Below are 25,570 nucleotides of genomic sequence, written 5' to 3'. Positions count from 1 at the left end.
GTAGAACCCTGTATGCCCAGGTGTTGCAGTGCATCTCCTCAGCCATGTGGGCTGTTGTGAGCACATCAGACTTCTCCTCTGCTCTCTGCACTGGCTTCCCATGGACTAGAAAGTCAAAGCTGAGATCTCGATCCTTACCTCAGGATGCCCCAGTCTAGCACGTCTGAAAGAGCCTAATGCTCTGATTGAAGACCGTAGCTGACAGTCCCGCTCCTTTGGCAGACTGGAACCTTTTACCATAAGAAGTTGGTGTTTTCATGGGGATCAGCCCAGGACCATGGAATGAACTCTCCCAGAAACTAAGGACCAGCCACCTCCCCCCACCTTCTCCTTCCAGTTCAGGGGGCATGTCTTCAGCTTGCCTCCTCTCATGTACACACAGAGGAGCATGGACATTAACGCCCCGCCCTACTGAAACAGAACACTCCACAACACACACAGTTCTTCTCCCAGGAGCAAATGAGAGAGAACTATCCATGGGTGGAGATGGTAGCCATATTGCTTGATGTGCAGCTGGAAGGTGCTCAGGTATTGCAGAGATTAGGGTGTGCTAAGAACCTGTATGGAACAGGATAGTGGTCCTGCTCTGACCCATGTGGGGTTCAGTGTGGTTCCGCATTATGGAATTTGTTTTTCCAGTCAGCTCTTTAAAAACCATAGGAAATTACACACAAAAACATTGCCTCTATATAAATCCCTGGTACGCCCACAGCTTGAATACTGCGTGCAGATGTGGTCGCCCATCTCAAAAAGATATATTGGAATTGGAAAAGGTTCAGAAAAGGGCAAGAAAAATGATTAGGGGTATGGAACAACTGCAATATGAGGAGAGATTAATAAGACTGGGACTTTTCAGCTTAGAAAAGAGACGACTAAGGGGGGATATGATTGAGGTCTATAAAATCATGACTGATGTGGAGAAAGTAAATAAGGAAGTGTTATTTACTCCTTCTCGTAACACAAGAACTAGGGGTCACCCAATGAAATTAATAGGCAGCAGATTTAAAACAAAGAAAAGGAAGTATTTTTTCACACAATGCACAGTCAACCTGTGGAACTCCTTGCCAGAGGATGTTGTGAAGGCGAAGACTATAACTGGGTTGAAAAAAGAACTAGATAAGTTCCTGGAGGATAGGTCCATCAATGGCTATTAGCCAGGATGAGCAGGGCTGGTGTCCCTAGCCACTGTTTGCCAGAAGCTGAGAATGGGCGACAGGGGATGGATCACTTGATGATTCCCTGTTCTGTTCATTCTCTCTGGGGCACTGACGCTGGCCACTGTTGGAAGACAGGACACTGGGCTAGATGGACCTTTAGTCTGACCCAGTCTGGCCGTTCTTATGTTCATTAAAAGAATAATAAGCTTGCAAAGCATTCAGAAGCTAGGAGATGACGGAATTTAGTTTGCCTGTGCAATCTGAATTCAGCCCCCTTGTGTATACATTATCGTACAGTCTTTAATTACATGATCACATGCTATTTCTTCCATAGGACCCTGCCTCATTCAGTGCACAGGATGGACTTGTTCTGGGCATGAATCAGGGTTGTGTAGTGGAGGAGACCGTTGTCTGTAGGACCCCTGCTTCATTCGTTGGAAAAATTGGAAAGTGTGCAGTGAATGAGGCAGAGTGTTGCAGGATGAAAAAAGATGGTCTCTCGGTGAAGGCAGTCGAATGCTGCCCTGGAGAGCTGGATTCTATCCCTGCCCCGTCACAGAGTTCCTGTGAGTGCGGGGCTGTTCTTAAACCAGACTTTTCACAGGGGGTCACTAACTGTTTGTTCCTCATTTTCTGGGTGCCTGACTTAGCCCCAAGGGTCTGATTTGCAGAAGTGCTGAGCACTTGCAGTCGCAGCTGAAGTTGGCGGGGGCTGTGAACATATAAAGTGTCACACCATGCGATGTACGCTGCAAAATCAGGCCCTAGGCATCTCAAGTTGGGCATCCAACATGAATGAATTGCTGACATTATTCTCTTCTTAATCAGCCTGAGGCAGACATCCGGCATGGAAAATTTCAGCCCAAACAAGTTTGGCAAAGTTAAAAGCAACTGAAAGCACGGTCATCTTATGGGTAGTGTCAGACAGCCTTCTGTGTTCCCAGCTCTGCCTGCAGCAATTATCCTGGCTGTGTGGGAGACTAGCCATCTTTCCCTTGCCTTACTTGGGCGTTTTTAGAGTTTGGATTGTTTGGTGCTTGGCTGTCAGCACGTCAAATTGTTTCATGGCTTATTTAACTTTGCATTCCTGCCTGTTTCTTTGACTATATTACTGTTTATCAGTGCCCTTTTATTTTGTGTCTCGTAGGTTGCTAAATTATTGTTCCATTTACTTAAGGAAATCTAATTGGGCTGAGAATTGATTAGTTACCTATGGTTTTGTGGGTGTCTCTAAAGAAAGCATTGCTGTGTTTGTATGAACATGTTCTTTCAGATTTCTGGGATCTCTGTTTCCTAGTCTTTACACCTCCATGTGGAATATCCATCCAAGATTTCATAACCAATGCAGCTGCACTATATATCTCTGTTCTCTGATTAGCTGCTGTTATAGGAACTGAAGAGATGTGTATTCTTTATGCAGAACTATAAAGGGACAAAGTCCGCCTGAAATCTAGTCGTGTTCAGAAACAGAGTTTAAAGTAGTTTCAGGTATGATACCTGCCCAAGTCCCTCTGCCACTACTGGTAGTTTTATAATCATTCTTATTTCAGAGAAAATATTTCACTCTCCCTTGTTGCTCTGTGAAAGACCCGTGTGAACAGGGGAAATTAAATCATTGACTACACAAGGGAAGCAATGAGACTAGCTATACACGGGCCTGTCAAAGGTAGAAAATAAACTTGGGCAGAGAGGGAGAATAATGTTTTTTCTCTAATCTGTACTATTTCTAGCCATCTGACGTGTTACTTATGAGGGTAGGAGATGGAAAAAATGAAATTCAGGACTTAAGTTGATATATCCCTTTAAAAAACCACATCAACTTGAAAAATCACCTTTCTGCCTGGAAATATTGTGCCTACTAGAGTTACAAATGTTGCCTAAGATGAGGAGAACTGAAAGATGTTAGCGAAAATATTTTTCTCTTTTGCATTGTTTACTGTTTGCGTGGCTAGAGCCTTGCAACTCTGCAGATATCTGTGGACCATGTTTGAGGATCGCAGATGGCTTTGAATCCAAATTTTATATCTAGCACCCTGCAAATCTGCAGATATCCGCTTGATATCCACAGACCGTGTTTGCGGAAACAGTTTGTATCCATGCAGGGCTTGGTGCATGGCAGCGCTTTGATGTGTCTAGTGAGTTTCACTGATCCCAACTAATCAGTCGCTGGTTGAAAAGACCCTTTAGCGAGGGAGCAGGAAACCTGTTATCACATCTTTTGAAGGGGAATTTGAAAAGGAGAGTCGGAGCACATGCTGTTTGATAGGAGCTCTGTCAGAAACATGAATGATTTGAAATTGGTCTGTTTAGAAAAATGAGTTACCCGTCACATTTTCTTACGCGACAGGGGAGTCACTGGTTTTGAGGGGAGTCAAACATTTCAAGGGGGTTTATTTCTCAGTTTGTTTCGGTTCCTCTGCTTCTCTAATTAGCTGGTAGTGTTACTTTGGTTGTTAGCTGCAAAACTCTCATGCAATCCCCAGCCTAAAAGAAGTCAGTTGGTTCTGCTTTTTCCTTTCCCAGCCCCGGGATATTTTGGTCTCTCTCTCAGCTTCGTATATCTCCTGCAGCTGTTGAGCTTTCAGCGTGGTTGAGGAGTTGGGCTATTGAGCTGTTCCCTGCCCGTAGTCCCAGTGTTGACTGAAGAGTGGCATGGGGAATACCAAGGCCCCATTTAAACAAGGCACATTCCTCTTCTCTCTCCACTCCCCTGCTTGCACCAAGGAGCTTGGAGGCTCCACTTAGCATGCTGGGTGACTCCTTTCCCCCCTGATTCCTCCTTTCTCTGTTGCCCTGTGGCTGCAGCTACTTGGTGGTTGCAGTAGCAGTGAGGGAGCTAGGGTCTAAAACTGTGCCCCGTAGTGCCCATAGGGAGATGAATGGCTCTGCCCCCACTCATTACTCGGGCCAGAGTTCCCTGCCGAGAAGGCCTGGCTGCAGAGTGAGGCCCTCTGGCCAGGGAGAGGGTGAATTGCAGGGGTGGCTGTACAGCTGTGTGATTCCACCATGACTGCAGCGAAAGCATAAATGAATGGACTCTGGATTGCATTTGCATGACTAACTTTAACATTGTTGGGATTGTATGGATTTAGTCTGTATTTCTCCTTTGTTTTCTTAGTGAATAATTTCTGGTTTCCATTGGTTTGTTAAGTAGCTGGGTGGTCAGTGCATGAGCCGCTTTCGCTCTGCTACGCTTCTGGAGGAATCGAGAATGGTTTTGGTCACTTAGTTGCATAGGTTCTGCTCTGCTGAGGTTGTAGCCGCCCTGTCCTTGTGAGGTTCCCTGACTGTGTTTATTTCTGCTTCTGTATGATTTATCAGTAATTGATTTAGGTAGCCTATAAGAGATGTCCCTTGAGTGTGTCTCATCTCCAGGAGTGAGGCTCTAACTCCTGTCTGGCGAATAGAGTGAGTGCTGCAGTGCTTGTTCTGTGAAGGTCGTGGTTAGAAAAGATCAGCTTCCTTTGGAGTGCTGGGGTAATATTTTTCTGTTTTCTCTCAGGAGAGGCAGTTGGAAGCTGAAGATCTATCTCAGCCCCCCAGTACTACACCTGTGAAGTTCTAGTGGCTTCTCAGTACTTCTAGCTTACTAGAAATGCTTCCTACCTAGCTTCTAAGGCTGGAACCCACGGGTGGGGATAGGAAAATGGCAGATGTAATTTATTTACTCTCCTAAAACTTGAGCAAAAGTCTCTTGCAGGAGAAAATAAAGGACACACTGAAACTGTGGGGAGAGGTGAGCGAGGAATGCCAGGAAGGCCTAATGTAAATGGGTATCTGGGCAACTCGCTGTCAATTCAGACAGATCATAGTGCGAGCTAATGCACACCGAAAGGAAGAAATGGAATTACTCAGATACATGGGTGGGTTCAGAATGAGTTGTAACTTCTCAGAATAGGGGACGGTTCTATAATTCACTGTGGGCAGCTCAGGGAAATAGTCTTCTCTGTGTGCTGTGACAGTCCTCAGAAATGGGAGTGAGGGAATAGAGAATAACACCATTATATATACCAACGGGGTGTGTGTGTCTAGATTGCTGTGTCCCAAGTGATCACCTCATCTTGTTAAAGGCTTTCGAGTAAAAGGAGAAGCTCAGAGAAGGGCAGTGAAATTAATTAGACACACCAGAAGGGGCTTCCTTGTGAGGAGAAGTTAAAATGATTTGGTCTCTCTAGTTTGGAAAGGTGTGAATAAGGAGAGAAGTGACAGAGGTCTAGAAAGTGATACTAGGTGTTGAGAAGACTATTCTCCTTGTTTCCCATCCTTCTAGTAGTAGAGCAAGAGAATATGTGAACTTAGCACACTCAAGAAAGGTAAAGGTAAAAGGAAATGATTGTCAGATGCATATATCAGCAACTGGTGGAACTCACTGCTGCAGGATATTACTGAAGCAAAGACTCTATTTAGTTTTTGAAGATTATACTTATATGAAGAATGGTATATGCAGTTATTCAAAAGGCTCTTTCCTCCAGCCTCAAAGCATAAGCTGGGGTCAGGAAATTTCCGTTCTTTTCCCGTGAGGTAGTGTTGCTCAGTGAGGTGCACTGTGGGGGTTTTCTGCCATTGTCTCAAACATATAGTACTGGACACTATTGGAGACAGGATACCACGTTACTTGGACCATTGGTCTGTCCTAATATACCATCTCCTCTGGGTTTAAACTCCTAAATATAACTGAAGAGGAAAATTAATTGTCATGAAGCTGAAAGCTTGGGAGTGGGCTCGGCTCTACCCTGCCCTGTTCCTGACTCACTGTGTGACCTTGAGCAAGGCACTGCATCTCTGACAAGCTAGTTGTAAAGTTGGATAACTCAGTGAGAAAATGTTTGATAAATCGAGGCTGCATCTGAAGGATCTTTGCTGGGTATTTATAACCTTCCCCTGCCCCTTTTTTGTTTGTTTGAGCCAGTCCCAAATTGCCTTGGCTAGTCTCTGCATTGACAGGGGTAAACAACTTGGCATAAACAAACATATTTTACTAATGAAAAATGCTATTTAAAATATTAGTGGCTTCTCTACAGGGGCTTAGTCTGGACATTTCCTTCAACTGGGAGTTCAGATGACCATAAGAATGGTCATACTGGGCCAGGCCAAAGGTCCATCTAGCCCAGGATCCTGTCTTCCGACAGTGGCTAGAGCCAGGTGCTTCAGAGGGAATGAACAGAACAGAGAAGTTATCGAGTGATCCATCCTCTGTTGTGCAGTCCCAGGTTCTGGCAGTCAAAGGCTCAGAGACACCCAGAGCATGGGGTTGCATCCCTGACTACCTTGGCTAATAGCCATTGATGGACCTATCCTCCAGGAACGTATTTAATTCTTTTCTGAACACAGTTATACTTTTGGCCTTCACAACATCCCCTGGCAAGGAGTTCCACAGGTTGACTGTGCATCATGTGGAGACGTACTTCCATGTATTATTTGTTTTAAACCTGCTGCCTATTATTTTCGTCGGGTAACCTCTGGTTCTTGTGTTATGTGACGGGATAAATAACACTTCCCTATTCACTTGCTCCACACCAGTCATGATTTCATAGACCTCTATCATATCCCCCCTTAGTCGTCTCTTTTCTAAACTGAGCAACCCAGTCTTTTTAATGTCTCCTCATTTGGAGTCTGTTCCATACACCTAATCATTTTTGTTGTCCTTCTCTGTACCTTTTCCATTTCTAATATATCTTCCTTGAGAGGGGGCTGCCAGAACTCCAAACAGTATTCAAGGTGTTGGTGTCTCAGGGATTTATACAGTGGCATTATGATATTTTCTGTTTTATGATATATGCCTTTCCTAATGGTTTCTAACATTCTGTTCGTTTTTTTGACGGCCGCTGCACATTGAGTGGATGTTTTCAGAGAATGATCCACAATGACTCCAAGATCTTTCTTGGGTGGTAACAGCTAGTTTAGACCCCATCATTTTGTGTATATAGTTGGGATTATGTTTTCCAAAGTGCATTGCTTTGCACTTTTCATCATTGAATTTCATCTGCCATTTTGTTGTCCAGTCACTCTGTTCTGTGAGATCTCTTCGTAACTCTTCACACTCTGCTTTGGACTTAACTATCTTGAGTAATTTTGTATTGTTTGCAAACTTTGCTCCCTTCACTATTTACCCCTTTTTCTAGATCACTTATGAATAAGTTGAACACCACTTATGAATAAGTTGAACACTGGTCTCAGTACAGATCTTTGGGGAACACTGCTGTTTACCTTTTTGCATTGTGAAAACTGACCATTTATTCCTGCCCTTTGTTTCCTATCTTTTAACCAGTCACTGATCCGTGAGAGGATCTTCCCTCTTATCCCATGACTCCTTACTTTGCTTAAGAGCCTTTGGTGTGGGACCTTGCCTAAGGTTTTTTGAAAGTCGAAGTACACTATCACCACTGGATCCCCCTTGTCCACATGTTTGTTGACCCCCCTCAAAGAATTCTAGTAGATTGATGAGGCATGATTTCCCTTTACAAAACCCATGTTGACTCTTCTCCAACATTTTGTGTTTATCTGTGTGTCTGATAATTCTATTATTTGCTCTAGATTCAGCCAATTTGCCTGGTACTGAAGTCAGGCTTACTGGCCTGTAATTGCCAGGATCAACTCTGGAGCCTTTTTTAAAAATTGGCATTCTGCTAGCTATCCTCTGGTCATCTGGTACAGATGATTTGTATGCTCCTTGGATTCCAAGCTTTCAGCAGTCTGAACGTGGAAGGACTGAGCTCTAGTCCTGGCAGTTTGTGATAGATGGGTCCTTAACATTATCAGGCCTTCCCCAGTGCCTCACTCGAGCAGTTATTGACACAGTCAGAAGTCGCAGACTGTGGTAACGTTCAGTCTCTGCATCACTACCTGGGCCTGCTGCACGGTGCCACGTGTCAGTAATGAAAGGGTTGGGTGACGTTTACCAAGCTAATAATAAAAGATAATCTTGACTGCGTAGCTGAGCCAGTGGTGGCTCGTCTCACCGAGGGCAAAGCCAGAAACACCATCAATTCCTTGGGAGGCTGAGTGGATAGAGGGGAGCCAGAGCCCAGTAGTTTCAATGCAGTGAATGGCTGCTGTTGCATTGTGGGGGGCGGGGGGAAGAAACCTCCAGAGGAAGCTGTGGAAACTTTGCTGAATAGCCAGCAGGCTTTTTTTAAACCAGAGACAAAACTTTCCTTTCTTCTCTTGTTTAACAGTCGGTGAATCCGTACATTGTGAAACTCTCTATTGTAGATGACGAGGCCACGCTCAACGTGAGTATCCAGCTCCTTGCAACCTTCTCCTGGGCTCTGTGTCCTCGTGTGTCTTGACCTAGTCAGGAGGGGAGTGTGCTACAGCAGAGAGCATCAGCATGTCTGGCCTCCCTGCTAGCGGGACCTTTGAGACTTAGAATCACAGAAGATTAGGTTGGAAGAGACCTCAGGAGGTCATCTAGTCCCACCCCCTGCCCAAAGCAGGACCGACCCCAACTAAATCAACTTCTAGGAGTGGGGGAGAGAGGTGGATTCCTGATGCAGTAACAATTCAATGTTTAGTTGTAATAAGGACCTGGACGGGTAGAAAGTAACGTGCTAAAATCAGCCATCTCTGTGTCCTTGAGGTGAGCTGCCCAGAGGGGCCCTTGCAGTCAAAGGTGCTTTCTCGCTGTAATAGAATCAGCTGTGCAGAGTGTAAACTACTGCCTGGTGCAGGACAGACATACCATCTGTGTCCCCTCCATCCCTTGTCAACTTAGCTTACTGTCTGCCAGCATGGGAGTGTGACTGAAATGAGAACAGCCCCTGGTTCTTCTGTAGCGACACTTAATCTTCCTTAATGTTGCCGAGAGGATATCAGATATTAAAGATTCCTTCTGAATTGTGTGAAGGGAAAGATTTGTTGTCTAGGGGTAAGAGCAGGTAACTGGGAGCCAGGACTTCAGGGTTGTATTCTGTTGGACACTGACTTGCTCTGTCATTTGACCTAGCTCTGCCTCAGTTTCCCCAGCTGTAAAATGAAGATCATACATAACTCTCAGAGCTACCCTGAGATTTATTTAGGTTTTGAGATCTACTGATGAAGGGGTTTCTTAGTGTTAGCAGCCATGTAATTTAAGATGATTTTGAGCTCCTTTTTCTTGTGTCCCATACAGACTCAGAATTTTCCCAGATTCATGTAATTTTAACAGATGATGTTTTGTCCTCCTGATTATGTGGTTGATTTGGAAGCATTTTAAAGTATCTTGAGTTTAAATATCAAATTCAGGCTGCACTTGCAGGTGCGGAAGGTCTAGTACGATAGATTGTGAGGTTTGTCCTACCACCTTTTACTGTAACCTTCATGATGTCTGGAATATTGAATTAGGAAACCTTAAGAAAAAGAAGAAACCCCAGGCTCATTTGGACTTTGCTGTTTCTGTGCCAGGCTTTTGTCTGCTCATAAGACTGAACTGCCATGACTGTATCGTGTCAGCCTGTACGGTGACTGATGGATTTTAAGCTGGCTCTGTTGGATTTTTAAAGCCTGCCTGTATCTGAGGCTTTCACTGTGAGCTGGGGCTTAGCATCTATCTGTGCTCTGACACAAGCTGGCTTTTAAGGCTCTCTCCACTGAACTGAGGTTGGTGGATGAGCAAGCTTTCACGCTGGCAGCTCCTTGGAGTAGACTTCTCTCCTCTGGAACGTCTGTTTAACTTACCCAGACCCTGGTTAGCATTAATCCATGCTGGCCCCTGGCTAGGGCCCTGGCTTTGTAAATTGTGCCACACTCTTTGACTCTGTATTTAGCACGCTAAATTGTGTGTAGTCCCCTGGGATGTGGGTGGGGGAGGAGCTTCATACAGGCAATATCCTTTGGTTTTCTGTGGTGTGGGATTGCAGAGTAAAGCTGTTCTATATTCTTGCAGGGAATGGGTCTTGTCATCGCCCAAGCGTTATCGGAGTACAACAGGTAAATCTGCCGTCATAACGTCTCATTGTTTTTCGACCCAATGGGGAGTTGCTGTCCCCTTCCACCAGCGTTTTCCATGGCGCTCCTGGTGTGGTGGAGATGCTGGAGCTGCCTTGCGGTTTGAGGCCCGCAACCCTCTGAGGCTGTTACTGCTGTTGTTGCCAGTAGGAATCTGGCAGATGCACTTCAAGAGAGGCCTGGCCTTCGGGAAAACCAGACAGCTCTTCTGTGTATGTTTCTACTCCCATCTTTGTGAGTCGCCTTTGTGACGTGAAAATGAATGAGTCATTGAGTGCCGCTGTGCCAGAAACATTGACAGCCCATCGGAAACACACACAGCCATCTGGGAGTGCAGGAATTGCCAGACTGGAGCAGACCAGGGTCCATCTGAACCAGTACCCAGTCTCAGATGGTGCCAGGACCAGCTGCCTCAGAAGAAGCTGCAAGAAATCCAACAGTAGGGAGCGATAGGATAATCTGCCCCTGGGGAAGAATTCCTCTTAACCCCCATTAAACAGATGTTGATAGCTTTCAGTGCTGGAGCACTGGTAGCATGCTCTGCTACTCTCCTGCCTGCCCTGGAGGTGTAGATGAGCGTGACCCCATTGCTCTTGTCTCTGTACCAGACTGAAGGTGTGCCCCGTTACAGGAGAGTTAAGTAGACAGAGTCAGGTTAAAAGGAATGGCCAGAATTCGGCACCTCTATCAAAGTGACTGGACACTCCGAAGCACTGAGCGCTTGCAGTTCCCATTGTAGTCATCAGAAGTTGTGAGCTGTGAAAGTTAGACCTCTTAGATTAAAGGCTTCTCTGTGTGCCCCAGGGTTGGAAACCATCAGCCCAGGTAATGAAAACTGGTTTCCAGAGTTCATAGAATCATAGAATATCAGGTTTGGAAGGGACCTCTGGAGGTCATCTAGTCCAACCCCCTGCTCAAAGCAGGACCAATCCCCAACTAAATCAGCCCAGCCAGGGATGATTTAGTTGGGGATATCCAGAGATATCCCCAATAACCCCAATATCTCTAATATCCAGAGACCAACCTGGCCACCCCACCGCTGCATAGGCTGTCCCGTAACAGGGATTTGAACTCCCTTTGTATCTCTCTTCACAAGCTCCTTGAAAAGTCAACATGCATGTTGATGCACTCTCCAGCTCTTGTCCTGACCTGTCATGTCTGTTGTATGGGGATTTGGATAAAATGACCCTTTTTCTGTGTGTAACTTCCCACTCTCTGTTGCTGTCACCCTGTTTGTTCAGGCAGTACAAAGATAAGGAAGAGGAGCACCAGAGTGGCTTTTTCTCAGCCTTAACCAATATGGTGAGTGAGGAAAGAGCATTTTTTCAGTACTTAAAAGATAAATAAAGTACATGGGACTTTGCGAGACCTTGATCCAAAATCCTCTGAATTCAGCAGGAGTCTTTCCACTGACTTCAGTGAGCTTGGATCAGGCTCTGAAGAGGGAGAGTGAGCAATGTGCATGACACCACAGATCCTATTGCGGTGCTTTGCAAGGAGCGCACTGTTTTTTGGTTGAGAATCAGAAATATTTTCTTCTCCATTCTCATTTTAAAAGCTGCACGTGACTCTTTTTAAGCAGCCTTTGCCGTAAAATAAATAATCGCTGCTCTTCTGCAGAAGCTGCCCGACACAAAGCAGTGTTGCTGCACAAAGTGCTGGGAAAGGCATTGCCATAAACCTTTTGTCTGTGGCTGTGTGGGGAGCCCACTGAGAGATCCAGCTCTGGGAATCAGTCATCGTCTTTCGTCATCTGAGTGGAGGCTCGCTGTAGCTACGAGATGTGTCCTGGGGGAGGCTTCTTCCAGGGGCAGTTCATGGCCACCTGGAGAAGGAAGCTGTGGGACTTCCCTTGCCCTGCTCCTCGTCTACAAGCCAAGCAGGGCCTTTCAGCGTTCAGGTCCTGTCCCTGCCCGCTCTTGCTAGCTGTAAGCAGTGGCAACAGCTTTCGCTACTGTTCTTCATAAAACTGTGCAATGCTCTTTCCTTCCATAGGTGGGCAGCATGTTCATAGCCGATGCTGATGAGAAAATCTCCGTCCAGTAAGTACACAGACATTGTCCGCACAGCGAACGGCAATGTACCTTGCTGGTTCTGAATCGCAAAATGTCACCCGCTGCTCTTCCGTTATGGGGCCATTTTAATGTAGGAAAACAAGCTGAAGCGACGTCCGCTCTGGCCTGGCAACCAAATTTGTTCCTTGCAACTGCAAATGATGGGCGAGGCTGGGACTCGAAAGAAGTGGCTGGGGCTGTAGGAGCCATGGGCAGGCTGGCTCTGGGGAGCATTCTGTAATGCTGTGTGCGAGTGTTGGATGTAGGGAGTGGGAGGGGAATTACTGCTCATGGAGCACCACTCTTGTGTTCGGGGTTGGAGATCATAGTGGGGGACACGGCTCCTGCCCCAAGGAGCGCTTACCTTTCCAATCAGGAGGGTAAAAGCTGCTCCTCCGTGCCCAGCCCAATGTAACACGGCGATGGTGGAGGCAGCCGGCTGCTCTGTGCTCTCATGCAAGGACTTTAAGAGGAAGCAATGCTGAGAGTGAGGAGCAAGGCAAGTCCGTTGGTGGAAGGTCAAGGGGGTCCAAGACCATGGCCAAGGTCTTCAAAAGTGATAAGTAATTGGGGGTGCCCAACTCAATGCACCTTAAATAAAAAGGGCTCGGCTCTCAGAGGATGGGCGCGTGCCCCTTCTGAAACAGACCCCTTGAAGGTGTTTCCGGCTGGGCTCACCAAATCATGAGTCGCTTCAGAAAATCCTTTGCTTTGATGGCTGTCCCCGGAGTGCAGCCCTGACCCTAACTCTGCTTTTCTGCTGCTCTTGCAGAACGAATGAGGCGATTCTTCTGGCCCTCTACGAAGCCGTTCATTTAAACCGCAACTTCATCACCGTGTTGGCACAGGTGGGGTCCCATTCAGTGTGTTTCCTTTCCATGCCTGTTGGGCGGGGAGGGAGGGAGCGTAATCACAAAAGCGCTTCAACAGCCGATCCATGGCAGGGTTGGAGAAGACCAGTTAGATCAGTCAGTCCATCTTTCCTTCCCTGGAGCCTTTGGGGTTTCGTTATAGTTCCTAGTCAGGTAGGACCAGAAGCAGGCTAGGGCCCGGATTCAGGGTGACTTAGGAAATGCAGCACCCCTTATTTCCCACTCTGCCACAGAAAAGAATTAAAAAGGTTTTTGGGAGAAGTTTTCTGGGGGATGCCTTGTGTCAGACTGACCCATTTTTGTGTCTGGGAAGGACTCGAGGTGACTCCCTCTAAACCCTGTTAATGCTGCCCTGTGGTTGGCTGGAGGGTCTGATCAGAAAGCACTGTGGAGGGTGGGCTGTTCCCTGCTAGCCTGGAAGCTAGGAATCTAATCTCTGATCCCCTGTGTGGCCCCACAGTTCAGCAGTTTGTTTTAGAGAATAAACAGCTACAACAAGAGTCTTGTTTCAAACGCTAGTTTCTGTACAAACATGCTTGGAGAATGTGATGAAGTTAAACTTTTTTGTAGGTAAATTGTCCTGTCTTGAGAACTGCAGTATCAGTCTGTGAGGGGGAACAATAAAAGCCGGGTGTGTGCCTGAAGAGCAGTGGATGCATCCATAGCTTTGATCAAAAAGCTCAGGCTGATTCTCTAAATGCCCTGTGGGTTTGCACACCCAGCAGACACGCGGGGGGCAGACAGTAATGAGTCTGGTCGTGCTGCCAGCCCGTGGTTGGAGGCAGCCCTAGACAGGCCCAGGCACACACTGGGATGTACTGACCTGATGAAGCCATTGGGTGGGCTGTCAGTAACCGTTGTCCGAAGTAGGGCATAACGTGACTTAAAGCACCATAAAAATAATGGAAGAAACTTATGGCTCAGATTGCATTCTCTGCCTGCCCCAGTATTGCAGGAATCTCCAACCACTGATACCTAGGCATGGCCCGGGGAGCTGCGAAAGTGGCTAAACTTAGATTCACAGTATTATTATTACATTGTCTTTGTAGCTCCTTGTAACCTGCTCGTATTAATCTCTTGCTGCTAGGTGGCGCTATATACCTTGGCTGACAGCTGGATTTTTTTGAGGGTTGGGGGCGAAACCCCTTGGTTTTATTGCATGGGAGAAAACATATTTTCAATGGAAAATGTATTTTAAAGCTATATTTCCTCAATTGGACTTTGAGTGGTAGCAAGTGCCCATGCTTCCCATAAAATGTGTGGATTTACATCCCTCTAGTAGTTCTACAACACGGTCCCTAACTTTCAAATCCTTCGTACACCTGTCGTGAATAAGGTTCGACCAGCAATTAGGCCTGGAGCAGTTAGTGAAGAGGCGCTGGGGAGAAAAGGCAACTGAAGGAAGCAGAACAGATGGATGATGATGTTTCTGTAGTGCTGTCTTCTATTGAACCCTCACGCTTTTCAGCAGGGCAGGAACATGGTCAATTGCCGTTCTCTTAAAATTTGAACCCATGAAACAAATGAGAATCCCATTTTAAAAGGGCAGAGGAGGATTGGAAGGGCAGGTATTAAATATTCCAGGGTCATTCTGAAAACACCTGGGGGGGGTTGACCAAAAGCTCTTAGTGGGGTGGGTTTGTGTCTTCCCCATCACCATAGTATCTGTGTGCCTTACAATCCTCACACACCCTGTGGGGCAGGACACTACTCCTATCCCCACTGCACACAGAAGTCACAGGGATTAAGGCCAGCAGGGACCACCAGGTCATCTGGTCTCCCATATGTCACAGCTTGGGGAATTGATGCAGAGAAGCTAAGTGACTTGTCCATGGTCACACAGGCAGGTTGTGGTGGAGCAGAGACTTGAACCCAGGTCTCCCAACTCTGAGACTAGTACCCAAATCACTGGGCCATCTATCCCCTGTGCTGTTTAGGGTGGTGGCTGAACACCTGCTGACTTGAGCTCTGGTGTCTGCCGACACATCTGCAGCCTGTGTCATCTGGGGTAATACGCCTAGTGGGTGTTGCTCCATATAACTGTGGTGTATAAAATGTGTGTGTTTGAGATCATGTGTTTTTGCTTCAGAGCCATCCAGAAATGGGGTTGGTGACAGTGCCGATAAGCCCAATTCCAACAACGCCAGTCACTCCACTCGGGACCACTCCGCCTTCTTCAGATGGTGAGATGTTTAATCCTCTTGTGGGTGTTAGCATTTAAAATGAACCATAAAATAAATGGCAAAGCACTTTTTCAAGGTGGCAGCTAACCCATTCTATCTGGAGACAGATTTCCTGTTGTCTTCCTGGGAGGCCTGGTTTGTTAAGCAGAACCAGAGGACACTTTAGATGGCTTTTTATTTCTGCTACTTATAAGAAGAATCACATAGAATCTCTGCTCTGTATGCTGCCCAAAGGAACTGCTGGCATCTTTCCCAAAGCCATAGCTAAAGCCACATCTTGCTAGAAGAGGACTGACACAGCCCCCCTGTCCCGGTGTGTCTCCACACGGATGCAGCCACACAATTCATGTTTTTTTTAAGGGCTTTGTTTATGGATGTGTCTGATGTTTAGGAGGTTTCGGTAGAGCTCATCTCCCAGGCAGTTAGTCACAGTGGGCGCCTACTTGTCACTAATGTACTTGTTCCCAGCTGGAAATTAACCTAGGATTTGAATCCAAGCTGTTTGGGAAGCAGGAGCTATTTCTCTATTGCCTCTGCCCATTCTTCAGACCGGCTTTTTAAATGACGGCTTAAACTGAGATCTGGGGGCCTGGTTGTTCTAAACAAGATACTTTAATGTGTGCATTAAGCATACGAGAGCTGTATAGACTGGCTCATTATTTGAGATCGTGTAGACTTAACCCACTCTGAGAAATCTAGCAGCATTTGTCACTAACTTCCCTTACACCATCGGTGTTTGAAGAAAGCATTTAATAGAAGAATGGAGTCTGTTTGAATAGAGCACAATTTGGCAATGTCTTGAAGTGAGAGCAGCATGGGTTACCCTCTTGTGTCTGCTGTTCGGGTCATTTGATACCCCGGCTGAAGACTATTCTTCTCCACAAGGATGAATTCTGCCTGGTTACCATGGATATCAAAAGCTTCAGTTAAAAAAAAGATGTCTTGAGCCTCCCCGTGTATGTGCTTTGTGTGAGGCAGCGGGCCAGGCGCTTCCTTTCAGACTGTTCATTGCTAATGTCTCCACCCACACGCTTCCTTACACAACCGACAGGATTGTGCTTACCTACAACCAGCTCCTTTTTTCATTTAGTGAGAGAAGTCAGCCCCCTTTGAACAGACACAGGGAGCTCAGCCTTCACTGGCGGCTCCCCGCTGCTCGGAGGGTTCTTAAGCTTAAGAAAAGGGAGTTGATCTTAACTTGCAGGGATCATGTTGAGAGGCATTTTTCATTTACGTTCCCTGTCGTCTTATCTTTGCTCCAGCCTCTCTGCGACGCCAAGCGCTTGAGCCTAGGTTTGGTTTAATTACAGGGCTGCTCCCCAGCAGTGCGGTTATTTTCAAGCTATGTCAGAATTCCTCTCATTTTGCAGGGTTTTGCAATTCAACTGTAAAATTTGCTCTCGGCTTAGAGTTAGCACAAGACATTTCAGCTTTAGAATGGAAGGCTTTTTTTTCTTTCTTTCTGATGCATTAAAAAAATAAATAAGCCAAGCTATTTTCAAGATACAAAGCATGCAGAAATCCATGTATGGGTTCCAGGCACTCTTCTGTGCAGCTTAGGTTTAAAAACAGGCTTGTGTTTTGAATTGAAATTCCTCTAGCTGTTAGCCTCTCCCATGAATTAAGCCCTTTTAAAGTTTCAAAATAAAGCCTATGTCTTCATACAAAAGCTATAGCTGTAGGGTTAACTGGGTTCAGCAGTGATGGGTTCTGCAGAGTGATTTTTTTTTCATAAGACTTTTTCTGTTTGCTGTGAACTGTGCATCCGTAATATACAAATCTAAGGTGCCTGTCACCATGGTATCTAAATGCTGATTTGCTTACTGTTGTTTAATATTCATCAACTGCATTCATCATAGCGGCTCTGGAAGGAGCCAGTATGGATGTGAACGCATATTGCTGACCTTGGCTAAATCTTCATGGGCAATTCATAATGTTGGGGATAAGAGGGCTTCCAATCCCACAGCAGAGGGGTGCATGGACTTTGCTGTTTGAGAGTCACATTAGCAACATGTCAAGAGCCTCTGCGTTAAATGGAGGCGCTTGCAGACCCTGGAGAAGTGCAGCCCCCAGCAAATGAAGGCCCCATCCTGCACTACTCCAGTTTGATTCAAACTGCCAGGCCCCATTGACTGCATGGCCCCGTCATCTCTGTGGCCCGCAGCCTTGTATTAGAGATGAGCACACAGACCTCTATGAGCTATTGTTTGTGCCCCTCTGCATGTCAGTGCCGGTTAAGTTAGATGGCTTTTAAAAATGAAAATATCCTAAGGTATCTGACTTAGAGCCGCAGGGCCAGAAACCTGATTGGGGCTGGAACTTTCCTGTGAGTTCAGTCTCCTGTTGCTGGGCATGGAACACTGGTCTTCTCAGGTCCGTGTGCGGCCGTGCTCAGGTACAGTCGTTAGAGAAGCCCTGCTGATCGGTACTTAGAGCAGAGGCCTTGGACTCTGGGCTCCTGGATGCTATTTCTGGATAAATCCCTTCCCCCTTCCGTGCCTGTTTGCTCATCCGAGCTCTAACCCTTACTTAGCTCGCTGCGGGGTGGTGGGGTTCAAGAGGCAGTTTGAGCAGGGAGAGGCGGTCTGTGTATTTATTTAGAGTTATTGATGTAAAGGCTCCTGTCCCAGCCTCCAAGTGCATTTTACATAAATTAAAAATACAGTCGCATAAGGGATCAAACCAGCAGCCTCTTCTCATCCCAAATCCTCTTGCAAGCTCTAGCTACTTTTCTCTCCCCAAAAGGCCAGGCCAAGAGATAGGCTTTGGGCTTGCTCTGGAGGCAGATGGAAAAGAGGGAGTGGATTCCAGAGACCAGGGCCCCTTGGAGCTGCTAGCAGCTCCTTCTCCCATCCAAAAGTGGGTCCAGCTCATGCCTTTAATGAGACCAGGTCTGTGGCTGTATGGCCTGAAAAAAAGGGTTCCTGCAGGTAAGCAGGTCTCAAGCTACTTAGGACTTCAATTGGTCTAAAACGGCACCTTGAACTCCAGCTGGAAGCCCCCGGGCAGCCGGTGCAGATTGCAGAGCGGTAATGTCATGCTATGCTGCTGAGCACACGGGCTGCCAGGTCCTGCACTGGCTTTGGTTCCCCGGCTGATGTGAGGGGTAGCTGCTGTGTTGGCCATAGAGCTGTGGAAGGGGCATGGCCCCTGGTTCTTGAGAGAGCCTGGGCTACGTGTCTGGGAGAAGGGCAGGCGTTGTGCTTTCATTCTGGGGGAGCTGTCGGATGAGCAGGCAGGAGAGCAACGTAAGGGGCTATAGAGAAGCAGCCTCCCAACAAACACCAGGGGCAATTGCAGGGCAATGGCGCCTGCCAAAAATGACACAGGCAGGAACTAGCAGATCAAAGGGTCGCAAACAACTTTTCAGGAGCGAGCCGGGGAGTGGGTCCGCTGCCAGGAGCTGCCCAGAGGGACAGGCCGACAGACACTGTGGAGACAGCTTGAGCTAGTTGGGTCTTCCCCAGCTCTTGTTTTAAGACCGGAAATGCCTTGGTTCTAAATAAATAATGCTTTGTTGTGAGCAGACTGTTTGGCCGCTGGGCTCCTGGGTCAGTGCTGTCTGTGCAGCATACCGCCAATAGTAGTGTGACCCTGGCGGCCTGCCTGAGGCTAGCCACCCTAGCATATACCTAGGCTCTGGAAGGGGATTGTACTGGGGTGGCCAGCTCACGGCTTGCCTCTGCAGGCACCCGGCTATTTTTAGCATGCCAGCTCAATCCAAGCCAGCACACACATGTCTTCCTGCACCGGGAATCGCATAGACGTAGCCTGTCAGACCTGCTGAGATGAGCAAGGCTGATCACAGGGTGCTGCAGCCTAGTCGGAGAGCAAGAGAACTGCCCGAGTCCAGCCCAGGATCGAGGTGGCTGAGGCTTGGGACCTGAGCGGAGGGGAGTTAGCTGGGTAACTGGCAGCCGCCTGCAGAGCACACTGCAGACGTACCTCACGTTGAGGTGTCGGAGGCATGGAGGACGGGAGCAGGATCTGTATCAGAAATGCTCACCCCATCCTGGCCATGTTGCGGTTCGGTTTTGCTCGCATAAGCCGTGATCGCCTTGGCTTCTGTCTGTTGTGAATCTGTGGAGCTGCTGCCTGTAAAGCTTTAGGTTGGGAAACACTGGTGGGCATTTAAAAAAAAATCTTTGCATTGTCCTACAGCAAAGCTCCTTGGTCACCCAGCCCCTTGCTCAGTGCCACTGCTTTTCAGCTCTGTACTGTTCCTTCAGGAGAAGGTGGCACTTTTCGATGCCCCAGAGAGAAAAGGGAGGGAGGCTGGCGTGCAATTGGCTCTTAACCTCTTCAGAGTTGTTTCTTAAGGGCTCAAATCCCACTATTGAAGCTCAGCAGGGCCTTTCCCAGGCACGTTCCTCTCCAAATGAAAATGGTGTAACCCTCATCTGCACTGACTGCTGGAATTAGTCTCATGTCGCCTCTGGGGTTGGTAGGCGATGAAGTGCCAAAGCAGCAGTGTAATCTGCACGCATGGGGTCAGGAGGAGGGGAGAGCTGGTAACCTTGAATACTGAGTGCAGATGTGGTCACCCAATTTAAAAAAAATTATATTGGAAAAGGTTCAGAAAAGGGCAACAAAAACGATTAGGGGTATGGAACAGCTTCCGTGTGCGGAGAGATTAATAACACTGGGACTTTTCAGCTTGGAAAAGAGACGACTAAGGGGGGATATGAGAGAGGTCTATAAAATCATGACAGGCGTGGAGAAAGTAAACAAGAAAGTGTTATTTACTCCTTCTCATAACACAAGATCTAGGGGTCACCCAATGAAATTAATAGGCATCAGGTTTAAAACAAAGAAAAGGAAGTATTTTTTCACACAATGCACAGTCAATCTGTGGAACTCCTTGCCAGAGGATGTTGTGAAGGCGAAGACTATAACTGGGTTGAAAAAAGAACTAGATAAGTTCCTGGAGGATAGGTCCATCAATGGCTATTAGCCAGGATGAGCAGGGCTGGTGTCCCTAGCCACTGTTTGCCAGAAGCTGAGAATGGGCGACAGGGGATGGATCACTTGATGATTCCCTGTTCTGTTCATTCTCTCTGGGGCACTGACACTGGCCACTGTCGGAAGATAGGACACTGGGCTAGATGGACCTTTAGTCTGACCCAGTCTGGCCGTTCTTATGTTCATTAAAAGAATAATAAGCTTGCAAAGCATTCAGAAGCTAGGAGATGACAGAATTTAGTTTGCCTGTGCAATCTGAATTCAGCCCCCTTGTGTATACATTATCGTACAGTCTTTAATTACATGATCACATGCTATTTCTTCCATAGGACCCTGCCTCATTCAGTGCACAGGATGGACTTGTTCTGGGCATGAATCAGGGTTGTGTAGTGGAGGAGACCGTTGTCTGTAGGACCCCTGCTTCATTCGTTGGAAAAATTGGAAAGTGTGCAGTGAATGAGGCAGAGTGTTGCAGGATGAAAAAAGATGTTACAAGATACAGGGCTAGATGGACCTTTGGTCTGACCCAGTCTGGCTGTTCTTATGTACAAATGTGTTCATTACACTCAGACACTAACATCTGAGAATCAAGTTCCTTGAGTATCTTCCCCTTGCTTTTTGTATGTGATATGCAGAGGGTAAATGCTTTTCTTCTGCTTTATTCCAGTTATAAGCTCTGCAGAGCTGCCTTTGGATGCTGATGTGCAGACTAGCAACCTGCTGATAACCTTCTTAAAGTACAGCTCGATTGTCATGCAGGACACAAAAGGTAACCAGATCCTATTGTTGAGTGAGCCCTGGGTCCAGGCGGTGGAGCGATGTTAATGGAACTCCGCATACAGACCCTACCTGGTCTCCCTGTGGAGGCTGAAAGCTCTGAACTAATTTTTCCTTGCTGGATGGTAATTACATGGGTCTTGGGGAGACCGAGTGCTGGAGGGAAGGAAGCAAGATATAGAAGGGGAAAATTGAGGTGCATAATAACTGAGGGAGTCTCAGCATGGCCCTCTCCGGGAGGCATAAGCGGATCCAATTCCAAGCTCTATGGGATGGGAGGAGAATTCAAACCGCACAGATCCTGGATTTCTAAGAACATTAAAGGACTGCCACAGGAATCAGAATTCCGCTCCAGGTGTGAAACCTTGTGTGCCCTTCAGCACCTATGGGTGATACGAGGGGCAATGGAATTAGTAAAGGGGACTTCAGTGATTCCCTGTTGTAGTTAGATTTAGATGCTGCTGGGCCATGTGATATGTTTACACTCTTTGCTTTGTTTCAGTGTAGCAGCCGTGTTAGTCTGCATACACTAATCTACACTAGTCTGTGGCACCTTAGAGACTAACAGATTTATTTGAGCATAAGCTTTCGTGAGCTACAGCTCACTTCATCGGATGCATTCAGTAGAAAATACAGTGGGGAGATTTATATACATAGAGAACATGAAACAATGGGTGTTACCATACACACTGTAACCAGAGTGATCAGGTAAGGTGAGCTGTTACCAGCAGGAGAGCGGGGGGTGGTGGGGAACCTTTTGTAGTGATAATCAAGGTGGGCCATTTCCAGCAGTTGACAAGAACATCCGAGGAATAGTCGGGGTGGGGGAGAATAAACATGGGAAAATAGTTTTACTTTGTGTAATGACCCATCCACTCCCAGTCTTTATTCAAGCCTAAGTTAATTATATCCAGTTTGCAAATTAATTCCAATTCAGCAGGCTCTCGTTGGAGTCCATTTTTGAAGTTTTTTTGTTGAAGAATTGCAACTTTTAGGTCTGTAATCGAGTGACCAGAGAGATTGAAGCGTTCTCCGACTGGTTTTTGAATGTTATAGTTCTTGGCGTCTGATTTGTGTCCATTTATTCTTTTACATAGAGACTGTCCAGTTTGGCCAGTGTACATGGCAGAGGGGCATTGCTGGCACATGATGGCATATATCACATTGGTGGATGTGCAGGTGAACGAGCCTCTGATAGTGTGGCTGATGTGATTAGGCCCTACGATGGTGTCCCCTGAATAGATATGTGGGCACAGTTTGCAACGGGCTTTGTTGCAAGGATAGGTTCCTGGGTTAGCGGTTCTGTTGTGTGGTGTGTGGTTGCTGGTGAGTATTTGTTTCAGGTTGGGGGGCTGTCTGTAAGCGAGGACTGGCCTGTCTTCCAAGATATGTGAGAGCGATGGGTCATCCTTCAGGATAGGTTGTAGATCTTTGATGATGCGTTGGAGAGGTTTTAGTTGGGGGCTGAAGGTGATGGCTAGTGGCGTTCTGTTATATTCTTTGTTAGGCCTGTCCTGTAGTAGGTGACTTCTGGGTACTCTTCTGGCTCTGTCAATCTGTTTCTTCACTTCAGCAGGTGGGTATTGTAGTTGTAAGAATGCTTGATAGAGATCTTGTAGGTGTTTGTCTCTGTCTGAGGGGTTGGAGCAAATGCGGTTGTATTGTAGAGCTTGGCTGTAGACAATGGATTGTGTGGTGTGGTCTGGATGAAAGCTGGAGGCATGTAGGTAGGAATAGCGGTCAGTAGGTTTCCGGTATAGGGTGGTGTTTACGTGACCATTGCTTATTAGCACCCTAGTGTCCAGGAAGTGGATCTCTTGTGTGGATTGGTCCAGGCTGAGGTTGATGGTGGGATGGAAATTGTTGAAATCATGGTGGAATTCCTCAAGGGCTTCTTTTCCATGGGTCCAGATGATGAAGATGTCATCAATGTAGCGCAAGTAGAGTAGGGGCATTAGGGGACAAGAGCTGAGGAAGCGTTGTTCTAAGTCAGCCATAAAAGTGTTGGCATACTGTGGGGCCATGCGGGAACCCATAGCGGTGCCGCTGATTTGTCCCCAAATGTGGAGTAGTTATGGGTGAGGACAAAGTCACAAAGTTCAGACACCAGGTTTGCCATGACATTATCGGGGATACTGTTCCTGATGGCTTTTGTTTCCTGGCTTTTTACACTTTTTACACTTGGGAGTGGAAGCTTTGGTAACGTGTCACTGACACATCCCTGGCCAGGTGTGCACAAGACCGCTCGATTAGCACCACTGCACCTGATCACTCGCATGAGCAAGTATTGCACATGTGAACAATTTTTTGTGCCAGATTTCAGCCTGTTGCAAGCACACTGTTGTCTGTCCAGTTTTACACTGAATGAAGATAAGTGGAACCCCACAAATAATGTTGCTGTTATGTATCATTTGAGCTCTGACAAAGTACCCAGCACTGTAGAACATGTCTGTGGAGGGGATTTCTTCCTAAACCCAGGCAGCCCATGGCTGATTTGTCCTCATGGATGGAGGCTGGTGTCCCTTTATGTTCCCCCCCACCAGCTTTTTGTTAGGGGGCTTATTCCTTCACCCACTTACTTCCCTGGTCCTTCTTGCATGAACAGAGAGCAACAATACCGAACTCCAAAGGTGCAAACAATTCGATGTTTATTGGGGTGAACTTCCAGCAAGCACGATTCCAGTTTCCTTCCTTAGTATCCTCCTTCCCAGCTCTGACACCACAGAGCCTTACACCTGTGTCCCTGTTCCCATTCCTGCCCTTAGCCAAACATGATTCCAATTTCCCCAGCCCCATTCCTGTTCCCATTTCCCCTGTTAGCAAAACATGATTCCAATTTCCTTACCCCCATTCCCTGTTCCCATTTTCCCCACCCACCCCCACTCACTTCCTCATTGACTACAGTTTATATAGTAAAACTTGAGTTCTGCTTAGCTATACCTTAACCAATCATTTTCCTGAAATTTAACTAACCAATCCTAACATATTGTCCAATTATATCCCACCACCTTAATTAGTTTACACCCAGCAAAATTAATTATACAGCAGACAGGAACAATCACAGAACCAGACAGAGATTATACAGATAAACCATAGCAAAGTGGGAACTATAATGACAAAACAATACAGAAGTGAGGATTTCACATCCCAGCTATTGATAAGTGAATTCTTGCCAGACAGGTTGCTATCAAACTAAGTTTCCTTTTACATTTTCTAGGCACTTCCCTTTCTCTGGAGGTGACAGGAATACAATCCTGTCCTGATAGCGCCTGACAGCCCAATAGCACCTTATTTCAATGTGACTAGTTTGGAATGTGAGGAGGTGACTGTTCGCTTCCCAGCTTATGGCTGCCTCTGCTGCTTAGCCAAAGGCCCCAGCCCAAGCACAGGGCCACAAACTGTCACAGCAAGAGAAGGCCCCTACACCGGCAGACAGTGACTTTGACTCTCTCTTTTGTACCTCTATAACTAGCCAAGTGATAAGAATACACCTAAATTCTTAGAGTATAGGCCTTTACAGACAGGCCTGAATATCTATATCCTAACACTTTTTACCTAGCTTGGGTACCCATGTTTGAGGTTTGTATAGGGTACGTCTGTGCAGCCCACAGCAGCGTGTCTCCCAGCCTGGCTCACCGGGTTTGGGCTGGCGGGGCTCGTGCTCCAAATAGCTGTGCAGGTGTTGAGCTCAGGCTGTGAAGCGGAGGAGGGTGGCCTTGAGAGCCCGAGCTGCAATGTCTACGTGGCTGTTTTTAACCCGCTGCCGTGGGCCTGGCTCTGTGCACCAGGCTGGAAGGCTTCCTGCTGTGGGCTGCCCCAGGCAGTGCAGGTTCACCCTCAACGGCTAATCCCCACGAAGCTCTTTGCAGTGAGAGTGTCCTGTGACAACGAGTTCCACAACCAGATCCTTTTAAAATGTGGAGCCTTTTAATTTCTTTGGGTGTATCCCTTGCTTCTCTTTTCTGAGTGGGTAAATAGGGGCTCCCAAGTGACCTTCCTTTGACCATTCGTTTTATGAAACGAGAAAGCATTTAAGGCCAATATCCCATGGAGGGATGGGAAAGAAGAGAGCCAGTGATGCTACAGGATCACTTCTATCTTGGGGTGGGTACATGTGAGTGATGTCCACTTGCTCTGACTCCAGGCCCGCACAGTTGTTCCACCCCTGCCCCGGAAGGTGTAATTTAAAACCCATCCATTCTATCAGAATCCCGTCTAATTAACCCCTCTCTGCCAGACCCCATAGTCAGGGGAGCCTTGAGAGGGATCATCTGTAAACTAGGGCTCAGACTGACGTACATCCCACAGGAGCATTGATGTTTCCCTGCTGTACTGAGTGTTTGTAAAGGGTTTTCAGATCCCCTACTGGAAGATGAAAAGGATTGCTATGAATAACAGCCCACCTCGCCTATAACGCGCGGCTGGAAATGACCTGAGCAGGCTAAAGCATGAATACTTAGTGTACAGCAGTAACGCTTCCAGCCTAATCCCTGAAGAAGAGACATGGAAGCAGCACCTTTGAAATAAGCCTTGAGATCTTGTAATAGAAAGATAACAAGGCTCTCGTGTATTGGAGTTCCTGAAGGCCACTGCTCCTCCTTCCTGAAGAGAAAAACTTTTCCCTTCTTTTGAAAAGTCTG

General features: G+C 46.9%; 1 protein-coding gene across 3 annotated transcripts in view; it reads left to right on the top strand.

Moving 5' to 3' along the window:
- The window catches only part of ARMH3 (armadillo like helical domain containing 3), a 179,975-nt gene that overhangs the window by 28,211 nt on the left and 126,194 nt on the right, over positions 1-25,570 (top strand). For all 3 annotated transcript variants that reach the window (XM_077823332.1, XM_077823333.1, XM_077823334.1), the window contains exons 9-15: positions 8,333-8,389; positions 10,021-10,064; positions 11,324-11,384; positions 12,078-12,124; positions 12,909-12,984; positions 15,098-15,191; positions 20,821-20,922. In XM_077823332.1, coding sequence (XP_077679458.1) covers positions 8,333-8,389; positions 10,021-10,064; positions 11,324-11,384; positions 12,078-12,124; positions 12,909-12,984; positions 15,098-15,191; positions 20,821-20,922 — 481 coding nt within the window. The remainder of the gene's footprint in view (positions 1-8,332; positions 8,390-10,020; positions 10,065-11,323; positions 11,385-12,077; positions 12,125-12,908; positions 12,985-15,097; positions 15,192-20,820; positions 20,923-25,570) is intronic.

The sequence above is a fragment of the Eretmochelys imbricata genome, chromosome 7, assembly GCF_965152235.1.
Source record: "Eretmochelys imbricata isolate rEreImb1 chromosome 7, rEreImb1.hap1, whole genome shotgun sequence".
NCBI lineage: Eukaryota > Metazoa > Chordata > Testudines > Cheloniidae > Eretmochelys > Eretmochelys imbricata.
This window is presented reverse-complemented; position numbering and strand designations above follow the sequence as displayed.